The following is a 17,780-nucleotide window of genomic DNA, read 5'->3' as shown; positions in this document are numbered from 1 at the left end:
CAGCCTAGACCCTCCCCATCCACGGGGGTCTCGGACGCTGATCGCAGCACTGCAGCATCCGGAATGCAGATTCTCAGGCCCTGCCCAGGCCCGCGAGCCAGACTCCCTGGAGCCCCGCACTCAGTTTTCACAAGGCCCCAGGCGATTCTCAGACACACACAAATTCCAGAAACCCTGATTGAGATCAGGAGGCAGCAGACCATGGCCCCTGGGCCAAATCTGGCCAGCCACGGGTTTTTGTACAGCCTCCAAGCTAAGAACCAGTTATGACATCTTCAAATGGTTGGGAAACAAGAATACTTTATGATTTGTGAAAATGATATGAAATTCCATTTCTGGTGTCCATAAATAAAGTTTAAACTCTACTGGAACACGGCTGCACCCACTTCTTTACTCACTGTTCTCTGGCTGCTTCGTGCTCCAACAGCACAAGAGTGGCAAAGCCTCAGTCATTTAGCATCTGGCTCTTTATAGGGAAAGCTTGCCAGCCCGGCTCTGGAGTACCTGCTCCCCCAGGAAGCAGGCTCTCTGGCCTCAATCTTAAGAGTGATTTCTGACTCTAATCACAATGACATCCCACTTCATGCCCACTATGATGGCTAGAATAAAAAAGACAAATAGTAACAGGTGTTGGGGAGGACGGGGAGAAACTGGAGGCCTTGGACGTCGCTGGTGGGAATGTAAAATAATGTGGCCACTTTGGAAAACAGCCTGGCCGTTCTTCAAACAACGACACACAGAGTTACTATCTGATCCAGCAATTCTATACCTCGGTAAAAACAGGAGAAAACTGAAAACATGTCCACAAAAACACTTGTGGAACAGTAGCATGATTCATAGTAGGCATGATTCATAACCCCAAATGTCCATCACTGAATGAATGGATAAACAAAATGTGGTAGATACAGGCAATGGAATACGATTCAGCCTTAAAAAGGAATGAAATACTGACTCATGCTAAAAATGGATGAACCCTGATAACATTAGGCTGCATGAAAGAAGCCAGTCACTAAAGGCCACATATCTATTGTATGATTCCAATTTACGTGAAATGTCCAGAACGGGCAAGCCACAGACAGAAAGTGGATTGGTGGTTGCCAGCACCTGGGAGGAGGAGGAATGAGGAGGGACCACTAACAGGTAGAGTTACTTTGGTATGGTTTCTGCTGGGGCAATGAAAGTGTTCTGGAAATATACTGGTGATGGTCGCACAACTCTGTGACTACACTAAAAACCAGTGAATTGCACACTCAAGTGGGAGAATTAATTCCACGGCATGTAAATATCTGAGTAAAGATGTTGTTTAAAAAGAAAAAAGGGATTTCTGACCTGGAAGAGTGGGCAGGATGTCGGCTGGCAGGACTGCGTACTTGGGACCAGAGCTGCTATACCGGGCGACCCCGACCCCAGGAGACAAGCAGAAGCAGGCTGAAGTGGTCAGAGCCTCTACATGGCTCAGGCGTCCCACTGTGGGATCTATGGGGAGGCTTGTGGAGCAGGGTATAGACAGATTGTGGTTGAACCCTCAAGGCCGGTCATGCATAGCCTGAGCTGAGCACCGAGCACACAGTAGGACCCATGGTGGAACTAACACAACAGCGAGGCCTTTGCCAGACAGCTCGAGAAGCACAGTGCTGGACAAGGGTGCTCATGAATGGGGACAGCCTCTCTAACCGGGTGATTCACACACGACTCATGCAGTAAATCTTTCTCCCCGTATAGACAAGCCTTAACAGATGCTTGCTGGAGGTGAGTGCAGTAAAAAAAATAATAAAGCGCCTCTGTTCTTAAAAAAAAAAAAAGGTAAAAATAGCAAGTACTCTTGGGTCCAAAGCCCAGGACAGAACAGACAGGTCACCATGGGCATCCTATACACACAGGGAGCGATTTGGCTCTACTCCCCGGGAATGGCGGCCGTGGGGCTGCATGGGAGCGGCTGAGTTATGTGTCCTCACCACCAGCTCCCCAGGTACTACTGTGGCACGTAGTGCCACACTGCCATGGGCGCTGGGATAAAAGAAACACCAGCCTCAGTTCTGAGCAGCAGAGTGTGGGCAGGGGGGAGGGGAACAGCAGAAAGGGGTACCTGGGCTCAGGGGCACAGTGAGGCCTCACCTAGCTACTCCCGGTTGGGGTGGTGGCACCTGAGCCACAGGGTGGCCCCGGGGAGGCCTGCCCTGGAGGCCCCAGTTAGGCTGCACAGACAGCGCCGTGGGCCCAACACAAGGTGCTCAGAGCCGCCCACAGATGGGAGCTGCCTGAGGGGTCCCCTGGCCAGGCAGGCACTGAACAGCATCTGGGGGCGGCTGGGGTGGGGGCAGCGGGCTCTTCCCTATCCCGGGGGACTCCCAGGACCACAGGGGTGGGCCCCCCTGGAAGGGAAGCCCCCGTCCTCCTCCTGGCTCTAACCAGCCCCATACCTGCGTGGGCTCCCAAGCATGCGGGAGGGAGTCTGTCTTCATCCATCCATCCCTCCAGGGGCAGACCAGAGGCCCCCTTCTGTCTGGGAGCCCTCAGGACGGCCCGTCCACCACCAACTGAGAAGGTTCCACGGGAGCCCAGGAGACAGCCAATCACTAGTGAAGCCCCCAGAAGCTCCCGTCCTCACCCGGAATCTGGCGCAAAGGGCGCAGGAGTTTCTAGGCCAGGTCTTTGCTTAGCTGAACAAATGCTGATCGTGGCACAACATAACATTCAGCAATAAATTTAACTCCATTGTTTAATGTCCAAGCCAGTTTGGCTTATTTACTTAAAAAAAAAAAAACAAGAGGGCAAGAGGGTGGTTAAAACAGCCAATAAAACACAAAGGATTCAGGGAAGTTCGCTGGATCGAGTTCGACTTTTCATTTGTTTGTTTTGACTTAAACTTTTTGGGACTTCTCCACATTTCCGAGCACCCTGGACATTCGGCAGAAGCAAAGGCAGGAAAGGACCACAGCCTTTTCACCAGGGCCCGGCATGCAATTGCTCCCTCTTGATTGCAACACCCCCTCCCTTCCAAGAAGAATCGCACCCAAGAGAATTACGGAAAATCTTCCCCGTGCGGGCTGACCCTGAAGCACCTGCCCTCGTATCCTGTTGGCACCAACGCCAGGCTGTTTCTGGGACGTTCTGTGCTCCCGGGGTTCCTCCTGGGTTCAGGTAATTTCAGAAGAGGCGACATGGCGACGTCTCCAAGAACCGAGAGGCTTTGTTCTCCCGCTCTGCACGGTGTGGGGATCACGGGCCAACGCAGCCCGAGCTCAGGAGCTCACCTGACAACTCGAGGGCTTTCCGAGGGTAGTGACCTTCACATACCCTTGAGCCAGCAACTCTGCTTCAAGGAGTCCATGCACAGAAATCCTCGGGTCCTCGTGCACTGAGACACCCACACAAGCTGCCCCAGGCACTGGTTTTAATAGAGAAATCAGGATCCACCCACTTGTGCACCAGCAGCATGAACATGTGGGGCCCTCCCCACGGCCCGCGGTGTCACCTCAGTAGACAGCGGGGGGCATGAGCTGGCACATCACTCAGAGGACAGCACAGCCCTAGAGTAGGAACTGGGATCACTGTCCTTGTTTTACGGAGGAGGAAATTGATGCACCGAGAGGTTATGCCACAGGCCCCAGGTCACCCAGCTCCAAAGCAGCCAAGTGGAGATTCAGAGGCAGCAGGCCAGACCGCGGCCCCCGCCCTCCCATGCTGGGCAGCCCTCTGGTTCCATTTCCCCACCTGTCACATAAGGGGTGGGACCCCAGATGTCTACAGGGCCGTTTCTCATGCCCACACTCAGCTCTATGATGACGCTGAGGTCAACACCTTACCTGTGTGGTTTGAGAACTGGACAGAGTTCACCGCGTCGATCTCAAACCCCAAAACCTGCAAGACACACAGAGAAGGACCAGGTCTGAGAGAGCCGGGCGGCCCGCTGCCCCACAGCAGGTGCCCGATGACCGACGGCCTGGGGCCAGGCTGAAGGAGGGGAGTGGACTGAGGCCGGGCGAGTGCAGGTCCCCGGCACAGGCTGGAGGGTCTCCGACGTGGGGAACAGGAGGGTCTCCCCGAGTTGGGCCAGGTATTTGTACTCTCAGTGCTGTACATGTCTGCTGATGAGCTTGTTCACTCCTTTATTTAGGAAATATGTTGGGAAGCAACCAGCCCAAAGGGCAGAAACTCAGAGGCCACGGCCCTCCTGCTGGAACTCAATGAAGCACTTTCAATCCCTCTGGAATCCCACCAAACGAAAGTGCTCAAAGAAACCCACGAGCCGTCCATTGGTCAGGGTGCTGAAGGGCGGTATGAGGTTTCAAGCCCCCACTCGGACGAGGAGGGAAGGCCAAGGGCTCCCCCACTCGGGGACACAACTGACCGCTCCCTCCCCAGGAGCCTGGCTGGCAGCCCCTCTGTCATCACATGTCAGCTGGGGAAAAAGAAGGCACCCAGCCTGGGTGCATACAGAGCATACAGAGCAGGCGACGGCGAAAAGCTAAAGCCATCACTGAGCGAAGAGCTGAGTGGACGAAGGTGGGAGCTCTTCCTTTAATGACAGGGAAGAAATGGCCCGGACGGCTCAGAAGCCAATGCTGACAGGTGTTCGTGGTGAGAGGGCGAGAACCAGAGAGAGCCTTCCTGGTGCTCATCTTTACTCTTCTGACTGTCCACGCTCATTCAGTATTGATTCTCTCAGACGCTATGACATAGAGGACACTGCAGATCCCTCGGGGGGACAAGGCACACTCTCTGTGGGGGCCCCCGCACCCAATGGCTGTCAGAGGGGGCAGACATCAGGACACTTCTCAGCCCATCTCTTGGCCTTTATGTGCCACCCTTACCCTGGGTCCCTGCCAGGCCCCACAGGCTTCTTCCACCTGCCTCTTCCAGGCTGGCCCCCACTGACATTGTTGCAGGCGGACCCAGGACGATGGCCCTGCTGTGTGGTTCCCTCCCTGCCTCTCAGAGTGTGCACTGCATCGCTCCGCAGAGCCAGCCATCTCAACTGCTGGAGGACCACCACCCAGTGCCGCACAAAGGCCTCAGGTGCAGGGCCCTGTGCTTGGGGATGAAGCCATGAGCCATCACCCACCAGGACGCGAGGCCCAAACACCCAGGAGCAAATCAATCCAGCGTGAGCCGTGTACCAGGGCCCGGCCAGGTCCTCCAGACCTGTGGGCACCAGGCAGCCACCCCCGAGAGCAAAGGGAGTGGCCTCGGGGCCATCAGCACAGGAGGGACATCACTCAGGCCCTCCTTTCGCATCCCCCACCCCTACATGAACGACGTCACCAGGGGAGGTTGGGGGCTCATATATGGACCCGTCCACCATTTGCCCTTTGGACACTCGAGTGCAAACAAGCTCTCAGCCGGCCCCGACTTTGAAGCCACATGAAACCACGTCATGACAGACAGGTGTTTAAATTGGGCTCCATGTGTGTTGACAGCTGAGCTGTCCTGCCGGCCCCCACCACCGGGACAAGGTCATCATCTTTCCTTTCGGAGGCTCTGGCTTTGCCCACAGCTGGGACGTGGGACTAAACTGGGAGTGCTGTCCCCCCACAAGGCCAGACCACGAAAACCACATCATCCGCCAGGATCAGCGTGAACAGGACCAACCATGCCTGGAAATCCGGGACGCAGCTCGCTGAGTCCCGGGACCTCTGCCTCCCCATCTCTGTCTGCTCCATGCCACCCAGGCCACCAGCAGGGCCTCTCAGAGCTACCCCCCACCTCCCAACACCCTTCCTGAGGGAAGCACACCCCTTGCTGGCCGCTCCATCCCGGCAGCTCCCTGGGGCGCACACGGGGCCCACCCTGCCGCCTGCCTGCACCAGGCTGCCTGGAAGGGTCCTCCACCTTCTCCCCAACTCTCCCAGCTCCATCACCCCCTCTCCACTTCCAAGGCCCCACTGCATCCGTGCTGCGGGTCAGTCGCCGCTGCCCTCTGTGACGGTTGGGGCTCCAGGAGGGCAGGACCTGTTCTTTCGGACACGTGGGGACAGAGCAGGGCTTACTGAGTATTCGCTGATTTGATACACACACCACACGTATTTCCCATGTCTGTGTCTGCCATCCTCGTCCCCTGCTCTAGGCCCTAGCCCCCCACAGGGGGTGCCCAGTCTCCCCTCCATTCCCTCCCAGCCAGCCGGGTCTCAGCCGGGCGCCCCTGGGACGTCCACTTCCACAGCTGAGGCCACCAAGGGCCACCACAGACCTCGGCCCCGCCCGGGGTGTGGGGATCGGGGTCACGGCTAGAGCTCAACTGATGATGACGGAGAACGGACTGGCCGGGGACTGCGGAGAAAGAGGCCAAGGGGCGCTGAGGGGCTCAACGATCAACAGCCAGGACTTCCAGTTAACGTGGCCGCTGCCCTTGAGACCCTCGCCCTCCCCCAAACCCCAGGAAAAGGAGGACAAAGGACCTTTTTATAATCCTGGTCCACAGAGACAAGGCAGGGAGGGGGCAGACGGTGGGTGAGAGGTTTCAACAAACTCAGTTTGTGCGTATATGAGAGAGAGGCAGAGAGACAGGGAGTGAGAACCAAGGGGAGAAGCTGGTCCCAGGGCCCTCCCCTCCGCCATCTTGCCCTGGCCGTCCCTGCCTTCTCCTCTGTGTCAACTCACCACCCTCTTTTCCCCTTCATCTGACACCACCAACCAACCTTCAAGCCTCCTCGCCAGGTTCAAAAACAGGCAAAGCTCTGGCGTGGGCAACGAGGAGAGCGGGGAGGCGGGGGCGTGACCGGGAGCTGGCTTCTGGGTGCTGCGCAGTCTCTTCTTCACGTGGGTGGCGGGGACATGGAGTGCTCACTTTGTGAAATCGCTAAGCTATACATTTATGACTCGTATTTAACAAGTCTTCTTAAAAATTTTAGGCCGGTATTATCAGGACTTAAAATAATAAAACAAAAGTCAACAGTCTTTTTAACTAAGAAGTTAAGATGGGCACTTTGCAAATTGACTTGCCAGATTTCACGGCCTCCTATACACGGATATAGTCTGCAGTATTTCAAATGCTTTACAATTCTAATCAATTCTGAGGAAATAGATTGGAAGCAATGATGACACAAATCCCGAAAATCCTGCCAAAATATCCTGCTCCACTGCTTCTGGATGTGCAGATAATTAATCCTTTGGAGCTGGCAAATTGGAAGTCGCTATTTTCCGCTTTTAAAAGACAGAGAGAGCTAAGCCGCCAGGCTGGCATCTCCATTTCAAATACCAGCAGCGACATCAGCTTACTAGTCAGTGTCCCATGCTAGTGTGAGTGCACCTCTCAAACGGCAGGTGCGGGGCTGAGCGAGACTCAGAGAAAGACCACGTAGAGGGGCCGAGCTCCACCACGGAGCCCTCAGACCCCAGGGGAAGGAGAGTCCTGTGGTTTAAATCTAGTCTGCAGCTCAAACGCGCCCTGTGATGCTGGGGCTGCGACCCTGGAAATCACATCCCTGCTCAGCCAGTGGCTCCCAACGGCATTTGCAACAGGGAGGGAGAGAGACACTGGGAGAAGAGAAGGGTCCTGCCCCTTCCAGGTGGCTTTATCCCAGCGCTCTGCTCCTGCACAGTGATGGGCTTCCTCTAGCAGCAGCTAAATCCACTTCTTGGATTTCCCATCGCTGGCAGAATGCCTTGTCACCGCCCTCCCCGCCCCCCCCCCCCCCCCGCCCACGGATCCCCTCCTCCCAGAGCTCCTAACGACCACAATCTCTTCTCTCTGATCCCGTGGTATCAGCTGCCGGCAGGTGCCTCCTCCACTAAATTTTCATGTTCCCTTTTTTTCCCCTTTTCTGTTCTTCCAATATCTGCCTTAACAGCTGTCTCTATTAAATTCTCTGTGAAACTAATCACTCTGGTTTCTGTTTCTGGACTGGCCCTGCCTGACACACCTCATCTTCCCCCACCCACAGGGGACCCGGACACAGACTGATCCTCGGCCAGGGGTCAGCGCTGTGTCCTGGCCACCCACACACCGTGAGCAGCCGGGTTCTCCCCAACGGTTGCCTGGCCGGCGTGCGGGCAGATCAAGTTCCTGTAACCTCGGCAGCCATCACGCGAATCACATCATGTGGCAACAGACCAGGGTGCCCCGTGGACCCTCCTGCCTGTCAAGACCACCCCATATGGGCCAATTTGTGGGAGAGCACTGCTGGTCTAAGTATTCTCACGGGTGAGAACCACACAGTTTTACAGTAAACCTTGGAGCTCAATGGCCTGTGGGCTCCTGCAAATTCTCAGAATTCTAAGAATGGTCCCAGTGGCCCTGGCTCACCCTTGCACAACCCCACGGGAGTGTGGGCGGAACCTCTAAATCTGACAGTCTCTCCCGTGATTCTGTCCTGTGGCAAACCAGAGATTAGCTAAGCGAGTCTGGTCCAACAACACGAACCCTTTAGACGCAGAGTCGTCTCCAGCTGACGGGCAGAAGAGGACATCGGAGCGATGCGAATGAGAGGAGGACCAATACATCGTCGCAGGCTTTGAGGATGCAGGCCACATGGTGAGCAATGCAATTTGCAAGTGAGTTTTACACACAGCCATTACTAAGAACTGAGTCATGAAACCACACATATAAATTACATCTTAAGCAAACATAAGAAATAGCCGAGCCCCACCACCCCCTAATTAGTCCGCTGTATTTCACCATTAGCCAGGCTCCTGAGCCTTCCGCGTCCGTTGGATTGGCATGGCAGGATTCTACCCAATGGAGGCCATGGGGCATCTCTTCCAACCCCAGCCAGCACTTTACCGTCAGCCGGGTGGATGTACTCACACCACAGGAACTGGCCCTCCCCCACCCCGAGACAGTTTTTTAACATTCACCAGCACACGGCAAAAACATCCAGACAAGACTTGTTTTAAGAAAAAAGAGGAAGAACTGACTAATCCAGACCAGGGAGGATGGGGGAAGGAGGCCTTGAGAGGCAGGGATGGACCCCACCTCCACCAACCCCTGCTGCCCCGGGCGAGCGGCTCCCCCTCCCAGCACTGCCCTGGCTGACCCTGGTGGTGCCTGCCCTCCGCCTCCAGCTTCCCCACCCCACCCCAGTCAGGGGCCCGGGGAAGCGTCTCCGTGCCCCATCTCTGCAAGGACAGCCTGCAGGCCGGGTTCAGGATCCTCACTCCCATTCCTGTGAGTCTGAATGGTCTCCCCGCCACCATTCTCCTTGCCCCTTCCCCCGACCCCCTGGTGTATCCCGCTAAACCCCAACCTTCAAGGGCTTGCCACTGCCCATGGAAGGAAGCCCAGACCCCCATTCTGTGAGTCCCTCCCAAGCGCCTCTGAATGAAGGCTGGCAGTGGCCAAAGCCCCAGCTTCGGGCTCCACCACTAAACCCACTCCCACTTCAGAAAGGGCTGGGAGTCTCGGCCGAGAGTGCCCGCGACAGAGCAAGCTCCCGCTCCCCCGAGTACGTGCCGCCACCCCCTGCGGCTGCTGAGGAAGACCTGCCACACGAGACCACGCAAGCACAGCTGACGCCGAGCAGCCAGGGCTCTCATAGCTGAGAGGGGCCACAGAGACTCCCAGCCAGCCAAAACCGGAGGCATTTCTGGAGAGGTCTTAGCATCGGATATGCTGCCTGTCACCCCTAATCAATGTCTGGCATGTGGCAAGGCCCCCCACCTGCTGTTGGAGGAGAAGTGTGGACAGGCGCACGGCACACAGGGAGAAGCCAGTCTCCCGCCAAGGGAGGAGTCCGAACACACGGCCTGAGTCCCAGGCTGGCGGGATGGCTCGGAACTGGCTCCAGCTTCCGAGCCCTGCCAACGCGCGGGGGAAACACGGCAACCGTCAGCGCAGACTGCACCCGGGAGAGCACTGTCAAACGGCCCGGAGTCGTGCAGACACAAAGAGCAGTGATGGCCAGGACACAAGGAGGTGATCAACCTCTCCACTTCTACGCGCCACGGTAGCCAGAGGCTGTCAACGCGGGCTCCCGTCCTCTGCCCCAGTGCAGACCTCAGGCTGCCCTCCTGGGCAAAGTGTCCCTCCTCGAGGGCGGCTACATGTGCCAGGGGGCCTGAAGCCACGCTCCGGTCCCTCAGCCTTGGGTGGTGACGCATGCTCCCCGCAGCCAGACGGCTGCCTCACAGCTGCACCGCCAGCCCACTCTGCCGGCAGTGAGGTTAACTCGGCAGCCAGGCGATCTGCCCTCACTGGGGAGGCAGGGTGCTCAGAACAGCAGGAGTGGGGAAGCTCTGGAATATTCCAAGGCAGGGCCCCACCTGCCCAGACCACCCTTGGGAGAGTGGTTAGTGCCGGGCAGGGACAAGGGTCACAGTCATTAAGATCCTCGGTGGCTTGTCTTGCGTGGCTTGTTTTGCAAGACGTTAGCCACTTTCATAGGAAATTGGAATTAGAAAAGAGGGAACACGTGTCATGTGACTGCTGTCATCTAGATCAGCCTGGGGGGTCCATGTCCCTTCTACCAGTTACCGGTCAGCCTACAATTCTGCTCAATCCTCCTCCAGCGTCCTCTCATCTCTCACAGGAACTTCTGCTGGAAACAGCCCTCAGCCCCGCAGAGACGGCTGTCCCCAACATGTCACACGGCCTGTCTGCCCTTGACTGGCAGCCCCCTCTCCATGCAGGGGGCGGTGAGGAGGGGATGGGGTCACGGGTCTGCCCTCACCCTCCCTGCGCTCTGCAAACACCGGATCATTCTGCCCCATGCTCTATCTCCTCTGTTGCTGGTCACAATAACACGTTCCCCTCAGCCACTAAAAGGTACTTTAGACTCGAGCCCAGAAAGAAATCCAGAAACAAGGTCAAGGTTCTGCTCTTTCCTCTGCTGTACAGCATTCTTCTCTTCCCCGGGAAGGCGGCTGCCCCGGGCTGCCGGCCTGACACCGCGAGCGAGCGGTGTGCTTTGGGGACCTGGCCAAAAGCAGTTTGGGAACCACGGCCCTGAAGCCCAGAGCCGCAGGCGTCCAGCCAGCACAAATCAGTGTCACGCTCATCGCGAAGCAGCTGTGCTGGCACCGTGGGCGGAGCTCCGTCCAGGCAGCCCCCTGGGAGCCCGCACTCCTGACTGCCAAGGGGACTGCTCTCACTCTGCCGAGGAGGCTGAAAAAGGCTCAGAAGGCAGGGCCAGGCCTCTGAGCCAGAACTCCCAGATGAGGGGCCGCGGGGTCAGTCCCCACAGGTGGCCTCTCTGGCACCCCTCACATGCATTTTCCAGTCTCTGAGTAGCAGGAGGGCAGATCTGGGGGGCCCAGACAGAGCCCACCTCCTCCCACCATTTCTAAGTTCTCTTCCCACAGCCAGCTGTGTGAACAGGCGTACCTTTGGAGTCTCGAGCTATAGGGTGACCATCAAAACTCAGAATATAATCCCCTAAGCACGGCTCTGGGTGTCCAGGCATGGAAACCCGGCTGCAATTGGCAAGTGCGGGACTCCAAGGCCATTTCCAGGCTCTGCCCACCCCAGCCCACGCCGCACTTGGTGAGGTTGCTGCAAGCCGGTCAGCAGGCCACCCCCACCCATCTCCCAGCTCCTCCCCACTGCAGTGGGGCTTAGACGTGGGGGTGGGGGAGCAAAATGCCCGCGTGGGACCCTGGGGAGCATCCTGCAGCGCTAACAGACTGATCCCACAAGAGCCGAGCAGCCGGGGCCAAAGGAAGCAGGTGCAGACTGACAAGGAACCCAGACTTGGGTCAAGGAAGCGCTCAGGGGTTAAGGGCAGAAAGTGTCCTCTGGACTAAGAAGCGTCTGGAAACTGCTCTTGTGATGGGCTGAACTGTGTCCCCTCCAAATTCCTCTGTTGAAGCCCCAATCCCTGGAGCCTTGGAATGTGGCAGTATTCGGAGAAACGGTCTTTAAAGAGGGGATTAAGGTAAAAGGTAAAATGAGGTCACTAGGGTGGGCTGTAACCCAATCTGACTGGTCATCTAATAAGACGAAGAGATCAGGACACAGACACACACAGAGGGACAGGGACGCCATCTACAAGGAGAGAGGCCTCGGGAGGAACCAGCCCTGCTGACCCTTGGATTGTGGACTTCCAGCCTCCAGACTGCGAGACAATGACCTTCTATTGTTGAGCCGCCTGCTTCGTGGCACTTTGTCAGGGCCACCCGAAGACACCAGCAGAGGCCTGTTTGAGGCCCGGCTGCGGGGGAGCGTGGTCTCAGCACCACCAGCCCTGCACCTCCCCCTCTCTTCTGCTCTCCCCATCCCTCAAGACCACATCTTATTACTGTAATTAAGAGGAGGGGGAGGTCATTAGGGCAAAGGACGCAGGGAAGGAAGCCAAGACCCAACCCACACCCACTCCTGACAGCGGTCCCGGCCTCTACGAGGCGCCCCAGGCACATGTGGGTGCCACCCAGCGCCCTTTCCTGCCTGGTCCTTCTGCATGCTGGGAGGTGAGCAAGGCACCCCCGGCCCACCTCATGCAGCAGCCGGCACCTCCAAGAGACTGCTCACTCCCCATCTCCCCCGGTCCTAAAACAGCCTGTGAGGCAGGTCTCACACCCATTCCACAGAGGAGGCACCACAGGGCTTCAGGCAGCAGGTGGCCTCTTCAAGGTCACGACCCTAGTGAACAGGCCCTGCCTTCCGTGACACCCGCCCGCCATGCTCCTCCTGGGCCTCACAAACGTCGAGGGGAGCAAAATGCAGGGAGATTAAATCAGACACAGAGGGGTCACTCCTGCCCCAGGGATGACAGGAGGGAGGAGATGACACACTTCTCCACCCCCCCAGCCTGTGGCCGTCAAGCCCACAGGGAAGGATGCTGGGCACTGGGGAGACCCCAGGTAATAACAACAGCTTGGTCCTTAAGAGGCACTTATTTCCCCAGGTGGCAATCTGGAGGAGTCCCCTCCCCCGGAGTAGGTGTGGAAGTTAAGAGTGTGTGCCCGGAAATTCAGGAACAAGGGACACCACTGCAGGACCCGGGAAGAGCTGAGCAAGGGACAGTTTGCCCCGTGGAAAAGGAAAAGGGCATGGCAACAGGTGGATGGGGAGGAGGACAGGGCAGAGGGCATGGAGAAGCCAGCAGGGGCCCGTGCACCTCTGCCAGGGGCGGGTCCCACGGCACCCTGGCGAACGCCGTGCTGGGATGCTCCTGTCGCTGGGGAGGGAGCTGAAGCTGTTCTCAGAGCCCAGCCTGGTCCCATCCTCCCAGGCTGCCCTACACCTTCCCCCGCAAGCACAGTTCCCCCCAGTGGCCCTGCCTGCACAACCCACCTAACTGCCAAGTCTCCCCTCCCCGAGGGGCTAGGGGCGGGCAGTCCATCCAGAGCAGCGGCCAAGAGCGGGGGCTGGGGGACAATCCCAGGCTAGCACCCTGACCACTCTGGGGAGTCAGCTCCCCACTGGCTGGAGTGAGAGGGGCAAGGACAGGACTGTCCACTAAGCACCGCACACTTCTCAATGGTGCTTGCCGATGAGTGGCGGCCGCCCTGCTTTGGACTGAACCCTGCTACCTCTCCACCTGCAAGTCTTTGCTCCACTATTTCCCCCTTGGCGCCGGGCATCGCAGCCTCAGGTCAGCCCTCAAACTCTACTGGGAGGCAGTTCCAACCCGTCCTACAGTCCTTCCAGCCAGCCTGCACTCCGCAGGTGTTAGTGACCCATGGCCTTTTATGTCCTGCAGGGCCCAGCAAAGGACTAAGCATGCACAGCAGGGGACATGGGACCTGCCGAGACCTGTTCCTAGCCCGGAGTCAGGCCCCGAAACACCAGCCAAAGGTGAACAGTACAGGAGAGTCATCACCTTGTGCAGACAGGCCAACAAGGCAAGGAAGTGCTGGTCACCCCAGCGTTGCCTCTGGCCCAGCACGACACCCCGCCACACCCAGGCCTCCTCCTGTGCCTTCAAGGGCCACGCAGCCATAACCCTGGGGCTGCAACAGGAAGGACTGGGCGCCGGTCAGTGAGCCACAATGAGATGGGGTGAGCGCCCAACCAGGACAGACACACGAGGCAGAGGCGGAGCGAGGGGAGCTGGTGGGGATGGCCAGTAAGGAAAGCCTAACACATTTAGAAGGTGGCTTCTAAAGTCAAACCCTGCATGGGACTGAACTGGTTTCTGGGATTTTCTTCTTCAGAGCTAACATCTGCAGGCAGGCCTCGTCTGCCCCATCCCCGTCCCGGGGGACCACCTCCCGGAAGGTCAGCCGCTCGCCCGGGGGCTTCACTATCCATGAGCTTACTCCTCCCTCCCACAGCGGGCAGGGACAGAATCCGGGGCGCCCGGCAGGTGAGCACTGCAGGCACCTGCCTATCCTCTCTCCTCCTCCGCTCCGGGGACCCCCGCTCGCGTGACGCCCCGGCCGCTGCGACGCATTTTCTCGCCTCCAGGGAGCCCCCGCCCGCAGCTGGCCGGGCCGGAGGGAAGGGGCGGAGGCTGGCGAGCGCGCACAGCTCGTGCGCGGGGGCTCCAGCCTAACTAATCGCTCCCGCCCCCCATTCCCTCCCACCCTCAGGGGCCCACCGAGTGTGCCCCCCGCCCCCGCAAAGCACCCGCCTCCGGAGCCCGCATCGGGCACCCCGCACTCCAGACTAGGACCTGCGGCTGCCTCGGTGGCCCGGCCAAGGTCACTCGGCCCGGCTGCGGCTACCCCGCAGCGGGCCCGCACTGCTGGTCGCGGGGACACCAGCCGGGTTACGTAAGGCCGGCCAGGCCGGGCCGGGGTGGAGCGTACCTGCAGCGGGAACGTGGCCGCCCGGTTGCCCACGTAGCCGCGGACGACGTGGCTCTGGATGGAGAGCACCCGGCACTCCTCCTCCATGCCGGGCCTGCCGCGGCGGCGCGGGGCCGGGCGGGCGTCAGCGTCTCCGCCGCTGGAGGGGGCTCCGGCTCCGCTCGCGCTGCCCTCCGCTGCGCTCCGCTCCGCTCCGGCCGCCCCGCTCGGCCCCGCTCGGCGCAGGCGCTCGGCTCGGACGCCAGGCCGCCTCCCTCTGACCTCAGCGCTGCTGGGAACCCGCGGGTCCCGCGCTGCGCGGGGGGCGGGCCGGGGGCGGGCCATCGCGCAGGCCCGCCCACCCCGCTCCTCCCCGGGGACGGAGAAAATCGAAACCGCGCTCCCCTGGGCCGCGGCGACCACGTCACTCTGCGCTCCTGGCACGTGGGTGGGGTAGCCACCCTCCAAAAGCCGGGTTTGCGCTTTTAATTTTTCCCACTAAGGGCACTGTTGCGTCGTTCATTCATTCATTGAGTCATTGATCCATTCATTCATTCTACAGAGGTCCGCGCGCCCTGGCCCTGCGCCTCCTTTCTGACGTCCGGGCCCCATATTCCCGGGCGCAGGCGGACCGTGACCCCGTCCGACCGGGACAGTCATGGAGGAAACGCGCGGGAGAGGGCGCAGAACTTGGAGACTGCGGAGGCGCAGCGCGGGGAAATGACCGGGACCGCCTCCCCACCGGCCGCGGCGCCCGCAGTGCCAGGTCTCCCCTCCAGGGGCGTCAGGGCCGCCGAACGCCCTACAGGGCCCGGATCCTGCATCCGATCCAAACTCACCCCTCCGGCCACTGCGCGGACAGGCGCAGGGACGCGGGAGCCCCGGGCCCGCCCCGCAGGACCAAGGACCCAGGCTCGCCCTGCCCGCCCTGGCGCGCCCACCGAGGGGACGCGGAGCTGACGATCGCGGGGCCACGAGGGGACTTGCCCTACCCCGCAGATGTCTGGGGGGCGGACATCTCCCCGGCACCATGAAACCTTTGGAGACCCCAGCCTCCCAACCCCAGCCACGTGGCCAGCCCTCCCTTCTCAGGTGCCCCGGGCTGGGCCACGTGGCCCGTGACCACCCCACCACCTCGCCGGGGGCCTGCGAGGAGGAACCCAATGCCCCGAAGTCACAACCCCCAGCCCCTCACCCCGCCTTTCCCTCCCACCCCACACCCCCAACCTCTGAGGCGCCCCCTGCGGCTTCCCCTTGCTACCCCCCGGGTCTCAGACCTCCAGACATGGTGATTTGGGTCTCTTCTGGTGACCCAAGGCAGCGTGTTTAACCTCCTCTAAGTCTGGTGAGAAGGTCGAGGCAGTGACCCAGCAGGTGACAGGATAAGGAGGAGGGAAGGCATGTCCTCAGCCATCCAGATTTTAAAGAGGAGGAATGTCCTAATGAATAATAATTAGTTGTTAGGTAATCACACCTAACATTTATTGAGTGCTTACTATGTGCTGAGCTCCTTTCCCGCATTAACACACTTAATCTTCACCAGTATTCTATACGGCCTGGTTTCATCCCATTTTTACAGATGAGGAAACTGAGCAAGAGAAACCAGAAGTTGCAGGCTGAGTGGCACACGCTGCTGGGTGAGAGGCGGGAATCCGCAGGGCCGGCAGCTCTGGCCACTGCACTCACTGCCCTTTTCTCCTTCCTGCTCTGTGAGGTCACCCGCCCGTGGCTCTAGGATGGCCTGCTGAATCCTTCCCTGTCAGCAGCTGACCTCACCCCTCCCCACCTGATCTGTCACCTCCTGTCCCTCCCTCTCCCTGGGCAAACCTCCCCCATTCTCCATCCCACCCCTCACAGCTTCAGCCAGGGGATTCCCAGGCACCAAGAGGGAAAGGGGCTCGGGGACCCTGCTCCTCGACAGAGGGCCCGGGGAATGATGTTTTGGTGAATTCACTTTTCCTTCGGCTTTTGAAAGGTCTAGGTTCCTCATTCCCAGAGCCCATGGTTCCCGAACTGGTCACCTGAGAGTCACCTGGGTCTCTAGTCACCCTGGTCAGCTAGCCAAGGCCCAGCCCTGTCCGCCTGCTGGAGGCTGGCCCCCAGGGCGCTCTGTCAGCTCTCCAGGGGCTTCTGGGACCACTCAAGCTTGAGAGGCACTGTTTAGGCAGCTGAGTTAATTTGGTGTTTTTGTGAACACTGTCAGTTGCCACTAGTTACCAGTCCACGGACAAACCTCTTTCCTTAATGACTCAGGCAGTGAAGACCTTCCAGAAACTGCTAGTCTATGGAAAAGACACTCCCAGGTCTGGCCAGCCGGGTCATGGGTGGGCTGCTTCACCTCTGTGTCCAGGTGGGGGGCAGAGCCCCTCAGGAACCCTCCCACCCACTCGCATGTCCCCGCAGGCCTGTGGACAGCCTTTCCTGGGAGAGGGCACTGTCCCTAATGTGCGGCACATGCCCTGAGGGGGCGCCCTCAGCTGGTTAGGACGAGGTGGCCAACTGACGGATCCCTGGGGGAGATTATGGCTGCACAGGCAAGTGGGTGGGGTCTGGTGGGGGGGGGACCGTTCGAGAAAGTCATTCACCAAGAAAGAAGAGAGGTAACTGAGAGAATTCTCTGTGCTCTGAGCTCATCTTCCATGACAGCACGTGAGTGACCGCTCTCTGAGTTGCTGGAGGTGGTGTGGTGTGTCCACGAGGACTCTGGGCCTTGGAAAATGACCGTGATTTTGGTGACCTTGTGTCAGCGCTCAGTAATTTTTTTGAAAAAGCTTTCCATTTGGACACAGTGATGTATTGTGTGTAATTGTGTGTGTATTGTGTGTCAATGTGTGTAAATACATTTTCTTCTACACCCTGGCGGCGTTTGAAATGCCCTCACCGGGAGACCACACCCAGAGAGAGTTAGGACAACAGCTGCCGAGCTCCAGAGGCTCCTGCGTGAGGGGTGTTAGGAGTAATTTTTCTCTAACGAAATGAGGGGTATGTAGGATCTGTGGTTGGTCAGAAGTCTGGACAGGCATCTGCGCCCTGCCAACCTGGGGAGCCCAGCAGCCTAACACCCTCAGAGCAGCACCCTGCGTCCGGAACCTCACTTAGGCCTGTGTCCCCCCACTTCAGGGGGGTGCCTCGACCTGACCTGAGAAAAGGCTGGCTGATCCTACTCTCAGAGC

General features: G+C 59.0%; 1 protein-coding gene and 1 long non-coding RNA gene across 3 annotated transcripts in view; one reads left to right on the top strand and one right to left on the bottom strand.

The window, feature by feature from the left end:
* The window catches only part of PDXK (pyridoxal kinase), a 33,428-nt gene extending 18,483 nt beyond the window's left edge, over positions 1-14,945 (bottom strand). The window contains exons 1-2 of one of the 2 annotated variants that reach the window (XM_070597802.1): positions 14,629-14,945; positions 3,807-3,861 (exon numbers count right to left, since the gene is read on the bottom strand). In XM_070597802.1, the coding sequence (XP_070453903.1) occupies positions 3,807-3,861; positions 14,629-14,715 (142 nt within the window). In that variant the 5' untranslated portion in view covers positions 14,716-14,945. Of the gene's footprint in view, positions 1-2,420; positions 2,590-3,806; positions 3,862-14,628 lie in introns of those variants that run through there. The other variant, XM_070597803.1, reaches the window with a different exon arrangement.
* LOC139079944 (uncharacterized) lies at positions 13,960-17,399 on the top strand. The gene is made up of 2 exons (XR_011533994.1): positions 13,960-14,183; positions 15,170-17,399. It is a non-coding gene; the product is annotated as an uncharacterized lncRNA (long non-coding RNA).
* The last annotated feature ends 381 nt before the right edge of the window (positions 17,400-17,780 follow it).

This window comes from Equus przewalskii, chromosome 27, assembly GCF_037783145.1.
Source record: "Equus przewalskii isolate Varuska chromosome 27, EquPr2, whole genome shotgun sequence".
NCBI lineage: Eukaryota > Metazoa > Chordata > Mammalia > Perissodactyla > Equidae > Equus > Equus przewalskii.
The sequence above is the reverse complement of the archived record's forward strand: the minus strand, read 5'-3'. Positions and strand labels throughout refer to the sequence as shown.